The sequence below is a fragment of the Crocuta crocuta genome, unplaced genomic scaffold (assembly GCF_008692635.1).
Source record: "Crocuta crocuta isolate KB4526 unplaced genomic scaffold, BGI_CrCroc_1.0 scaffold84, whole genome shotgun sequence".
Taxonomy (NCBI): domain Eukaryota; kingdom Metazoa; phylum Chordata; class Mammalia; order Carnivora; family Hyaenidae; genus Crocuta; species Crocuta crocuta.
Window position 1 is genome coordinate 6,094,655 of NW_027530213.1, and position 6,000 is coordinate 6,100,654.

The following is a 6,000-nucleotide window of genomic DNA, read 5'->3' on the forward strand; positions in this document are numbered from 1 at the left end:
TATGCCAACTGTGGGATTTTTCCAGATCCATAGGAGGACAAGGATGTTTGTTTGTTGCCCCTTTGTTTATGGAGTTAGGGGGCACAGCAGCATCCAGTCTGGCGGAGCAGGCAGAGAAAAGAAGTGGGGGTGTGCCTTGGGTACCATGCAACAGTCAGAAGTAAAGGAGTACAGGGGCGCCTGGGTGGCTCAGTCGGTTGAGTGTCCAACTTCAGCTCAGGTCATGATCTCACGGTTTGTGGGTTCGAGCCCCTCATTGGGCTCTGTGTTGACAACTAGCCCAGAGTCTGGAGCCTGCTTCCAATTCTGTGTCGCCCTCTCTCTCTGCCCCACCCCTGCTCACACTCTGTCTCTCTCTCAAAAATAAACATTAAACAGGGCACCTGGGTGGCTCAGTAGGTCAAGTGTCTGACTTAGGCTCAGGTCATGATCTCACAGTTGCTGGGTTTGATCTCCATGTTGGGCTCTGTGCTGAGAGCTAGCTCAGAGCTTGGATCCTGTTTCAGATTCTGTGTCTCCCTCTCTCTCTGACCCTCCCCGGCTCACTCTGTCTCTCTCTCTCTCAGAGATAAATTTAAAAAAAAAAAAAAACATTAAAAAAAAGAAATAAAGAAGTGCATACACACATCGCAACCTGAATGGCCATAAAGTCACAGTGGGGAGAGAAAGAGGAAAGAGGGGCAGATATGTACCCCAATACCACTTATGTGAGTCTTAGCTCCGGCCGCCATAACAAAATCCCACAGTGGGCACTGAAACTACAGACATACATTTTCTCACAGCTCGGGAGGCTGTAAGTCCAAGATCAAGGTTTCTGGAGGGTTTGGTTCCTAGTGAGAGCTTTCTTCCTGGCCGGCAGGCAGTTGCCTTCTCATAGCGTCCTTATTTCTCTCTTATCATAACGCCATAGTCCTATCAGGTTAGGGCCTCACCCTATGACCTTGATTACTTCCTGAAGACCGAGTCTCCTGGTGCGGTCATGTTGGGGGTAAGGGCCTCATAAACTGGGAGACGCCAATTCGGTCCATAGCACATGAACTCAAACACACACACACCACACAATGTGTACAGTAGAGGAACTCCTGGTGGTCGCCTCGAAGGTAGGGGGTGAGTGGAAATAAGAGGGAATCAAGTGACCAACTGATCAAGCGAGGGAGGCGTTGCGCCGATTCAAGGCACCCCATGCCATGGACTGAGGGGTATGTTAAGGCACCCCTCTCCCTGAGATTCCGAAAAATGTGTGCGCGTGTATGCACCTGTGTGGGGGTTTGGGCCTGTACATGCTTTCTGATTTCACTTTGCACTTTTCCCTTAGAAAGTTTCCTCAGGAAGTTGGAGCTCCAGCAGTGGAAACGTGAAGCCCAGCATGATTCTGCCCAACAGCACGGCCATGACACCCTTTCTGACCACGCCGTGGCAGGGGACAGCGCACCAGGGCGGCAACATGTCGGGCCTGGCCCGCAGGTCGCCTGGCAGCGACGACAGCCAGTTGGAGGCGCTCTACATCCTCATGGTGCTCGGCTTCTTCGGCTTCTTCACCCTGGGCATCATGCTGAGTTACATCCGCTCCAAGAAGCTGGAGCACTCCCACGACCCGTTCAACGTGTACATCGAGTCGGACACCTGGCAGGACAGGGACAGGGCGTACCTCCGGGCCCGGGTCCTGGAGAGCTACAAGGCATGTTATGTCATTGAAAACCAGCTGGCCGTGGAGCGACCCAACACACACCTTCCCGAGATAAAACCTTGGTCGTGACTCTGCAGTTGGCTAGAGCTGGACAAATCCCATCTGACAACCCGATCTTTCTAATCATATACCTTTTATATTCTTTACTGTATGGATATAACTGGGGTTTTTGCTGTTGTAAGGGGTGAGGAGTAGATTCATGACACCATTTCTCTAAAATCACATTCCTTTTGTACGGGACCTCCAGCTGTTCCCCAGGACCTGAACTTCCCTTGTTAGTTTTAGCAGAATCCCAGAGATCATAGCCTCTGAGAATAAGAGCTGCACTTCCCAGACTCCCTTGCAGCGAGCAAGGTCATGGGATGAAGTTTTGGCCAGTAGAAGTGGAAGTGATTCTAGAAAAAGAAAAGCTGTGTCCTCCACTTCCTTTCCCCTCTTCCCCATGGCTGGGACCCATGTCCACGTTCATTACCATGAGGTAGTGAACCAGCTTTGACTCTGGAAAAGGACAGCACTGGGGCACCTGGGTGGCTCAGTTGGTTAAGCGTCCGACTTCAGCTCAGGTCATGATCTCATTGTTCGTGGGTTCAAGCCCTACGTCAGGCTCTGTGCTGACATCTCAGAGCCTGGAGCCTGCTTCCCATCTGTGTCTCCCTCTCTCTCCCTCCCCTGCTCACTCTCTGTCTCTCTCTCTCTAAAATAAACATTAAAAATTTTTTAAAAAAAGAAAAGGACAGCATCCTCACAGATGGCAGAGGGGCAAGTCTGGGTCGCTGGGCAATTTCGTCATGGAGCAGGGTTTCTCTACCTTCATAGTCACCCACCACCAGCTCAGTCATTATAGGAAAGAGAAACTGACTCAGACCTTCCTTAGGCCATTGCTATTTTGGTTCCTGGTAAAGTAACAGAGTCAATATCCTAACTAATATTCTATTTTATGGGGCTGAGACCAAAGGTGTAATATTCGCATATTTGTCACGAGCATGCTGCCCACCCCTGTTACAGGATGATACCACTCTGCCTGTATCACCTCTGCCTTCACCAAGGAGGCTCTGGCCTCCTCTTCCTTCCTGCCTCCTGCGCCTCCCTTACACGCACCCTTCACACATCCCCCCCAAACACACACACACCATCATACCCACAGACGCACACATGCACACGCAGAGAAACTCTCCCCCCTCCCCCAACACAGACACTTCCTGCTCACCCATCCCAGTCTCAGAAGAGGAACTCACTTCCTCCAGGACTGAGATGCTGGAGAAAAAATTTCCACTTCAGAATGTGTACCAAGGGGGAGGTGCCCAGTTATCACGGCAGGAGGGAGGGATGCGTCTGCCACCCCAGAACCCAGGAGAAGGAATGGGTTTAGGCAAGTGGCAACACCTGGGGTCAAGGTGGCAAGGCCTTCTGAGGTGATGTGCCTGTTGTGGTTGAACTGTGTCTCCCCCTCCCCCCACAAAAGACGTGTTCAAATCCTAAACCTGGTACCTGCGAATGCGACCTGACTTGGAAATAGGGTCTTTGCAGATGTGACCAGGTTAAGATGAGGTCACTGGAGTGGGCCCACCTCCAATATGGCTGATGTTCTTGGAAGAAGTGGGAAATTAGGTCACTGCCACATGGGGAGAACCCTCAGTCAAGACAGGCAGAGACTGAGTCACAGCTGGGAACCAAGGACTGCCAAGGATTGATGGCTGACACCAGACTGGGAGAGGCCAGGAGGGGCTCTTCCTTACACGTTTCATGGGAAGCTTGGCCCCACTGCGCCATGGTTTATTTCAGACTTCTGGCCTCCATACCTGTGAACCCATGGGTTTGGTATGTTTTGTCTAGGCTCTGTCAGGGCAACGGGAGCTTGGGCAGTGCCTTTTCCTCCAACCAGAGGCAGCAGCGTTCCTCGCCACTCTTCCTCACAGGACGGAAGATTCTCTGGGAATCTTCCCTCACAGACAAGAGAAGAGAAAGGGATTGGAGTGGAGGTGGGTGGTGCTGGGGCCATTGCTCAGGGCAGTAGAAGAAAGCCCCCTCAGCCTTACCTGCCCTTCGAGAATCCCAGAGAATGTGTGCTTGGTTTCAGCCTCCTTCTCCGGAGGTTGCTTTGGCACTCTGTGACATCCTGAATCCTGAATGAAAGGGTGGAATATTTAAATAAAACATAATTGTTGGAAACCTGCACATCGTATAAATTAAAAGCAACACATCAGCATCGTTGGCCATACTCAATGGACAAATGAGGCCCAGTCCACTGCCTCCCTTGCTTCATGGGACAGACCGTGATGCTCCCTTGCGAGCTTGGAGGACATCTCTGAGGCAGAACCCTGACACGGACTACTATAGTCCCAAGGATGTGAGTGGTTCTTTGGGTCAGAATCCTTTGAAAATCTAATGAAAGCTATGACTCCCCACCCCTTCCCCCAAAATCACATGGACACGTTTTGCCCTTTTGCCCAACATCACGGTGATTCATGGGCTTCTGGAAGCCCTCTCACAACTGGAGGCACCTCACGAGCCCTGCATGAGTCACCTGCTTCCAACAGACACAGACTGCGCACAGGGAAGGCAGGCAGGCGGAGGGTGCGGGTTTGGAGGGGGACCCAGAGTGCCCCTGATCCGCGATGTGAGTCAGAGCTGGTGCAGTGACTGGTACACAGGCACACAGCTGGTGCTTAGCACCAGCCCACTCTCCCCCCACTGAGATTCCTGTGACTTTTAAGGCAGAAGGAGATCCCATGATCCTTAGTGTTCCTGGGCCTCAAGGGATCTGGCATTCAGCACACTCCTCCACAGCCCCAAAACTTTTATAAGCCACACATTTTCAAATGCCTGTTTATCATATTTTCCCTTTTTTTAAATTTAAGTTTTAGCTAACACACATACAGTACAATATTGGTTTCAGGAGTAGAAGTCAGTGATTCATCACTGACATACAACACAGTGCCCATCACAAGTGTCCTCCTTAATACCCATCCCCCACCCACCTCCCTCCATCAACCCAGAGTTTGTTCCCTGCCAGTAAGAGTCTCTTGTGGTTTGTTGGGTACCGTTCTGAGCTCTTCAGAAATGGAATCCCAGGGACACCTGGGTGGCTCAGTCGGCTAAGCTTCCAACTTCGGCTTGGGTCATGATCTTGCAGTTGGTGAGTCCGAGCCCTGTGTTGGGCTCTGCGCTGACAGCTTGGAGCTTGGAGCCTGCTTCCAATTCTGTGTCTCCCTCGCTCTCTGCCCCTCCCCAGCTTGTGCTCCATCTCTCTCTGTCTCCAAAGTAAATAAACATTAAAACAATAAAAAAAAAAAAAGAAATGGAATCCCAGTATTTTGTATGCAATATTTTATGTGATCACTGGCTAAGACAACATGCCTTTAAGGAATTACAATTTCTTTTTAAAAATTAAAGTCTTTCAGGGCACCTGGGTGGCTCAGTTGGTTAAGTGTTCCACGTTTGGTTTGGCTCAGGTCAGGATCTCATGTGAGAGGTTTTGAGACGAAGCCCTGCATAGGGTTCTACACTGACAGCACAGAGCCTGCTTGGGATTCTCACTCTAAATAAATAAATAAATAAATTTAAAAAAAACCAGTCTTTTCTTTGTGATCTGTGGTGTGTGTTTTCTTAAGATCATTACACTTTAGAAAGTGNNNGGGATGAGGCAGCCCCAGGGACTCAGGAGTGAGGAAGTGAGATCGCCTGTGGATAGTTAAACTGGGCCATCAACCCCCTATGCCTGCAGATACACAGCAAAGGGAGCCAGGCAGCCATCTGGGAATGCAGACGCAGTCTTCATGGACTTGTGGGTTTTTAGGAGAAGCTGGAAATGCAGATATTTATTTGAAATCTCTTGACTTCTAAATATTGGGACCTAATTCCATTTTTTTTAAAAAATGTGTGAGCCAAACAGAAAATGACCTTGAGTTGAATCCTACCCGAAGACCACTGATTTACAACCTGTGCTTTAAAGAGAAAGAGTAGCTGCTGGCAGCCCCGGGTCACACTTGATAGCAAGCAGGGTGGGGAGAGGGGCCTGCTTCTGAAAGGCTGGCAGCCCGGACGTGGTAAGAGAGGCAGGCGGAATCACTGGCTGCTGAGCCTCAGTCCAGCCCCACGATGCACCCCTGCCTCCAGCTGTCTCCATCTGGCGCCACGGGGACGTCCACTCATCAGCCTCTCCCATTCAGATGTCAGGCCCTCACTCTGTCACTCCGTCACTCTGTCATTCCCAATACATTACAACTCTGATTTTGCTCTCAGACTCTTAGAACTGGTTGTAAGGGTCCACCTTGGAGAGGGGGCCCCCCTCCACATGCAGACAAACCAGGCTT

At 50.6% G+C, this 6,000-nt stretch overlaps 1 protein-coding gene across 1 annotated transcript; it reads left to right on the top strand.

Annotated features, from left to right (window-relative positions):
• Nucleotides 1-1,366: 1,366 nt before the first annotated feature.
• KCNE1 (potassium voltage-gated channel subfamily E regulatory subunit 1) lies at nt 1,367-2,364 on the top strand. The gene has a single exon (XM_077765421.1). The coding sequence runs from the start codon at nt 1,367-1,369 to the stop codon at nt 1,754-1,756; it is 390 nt and encodes a 129-aa protein (XP_077621547.1). The 3' UTR covers nt 1,757-2,364.
• Nucleotides 2,365-6,000: the final 3,636 nt, after the last annotated feature.

Bases quoted from the DNA above. Each gene is read 5' to 3' on its own strand.
- KCNE1 (XM_077765421.1), top strand. From the start codon at position 1,367: ATGATTCTGCCCAACAGCACGGCCATGACACCCTTTCTGACCACGCCG.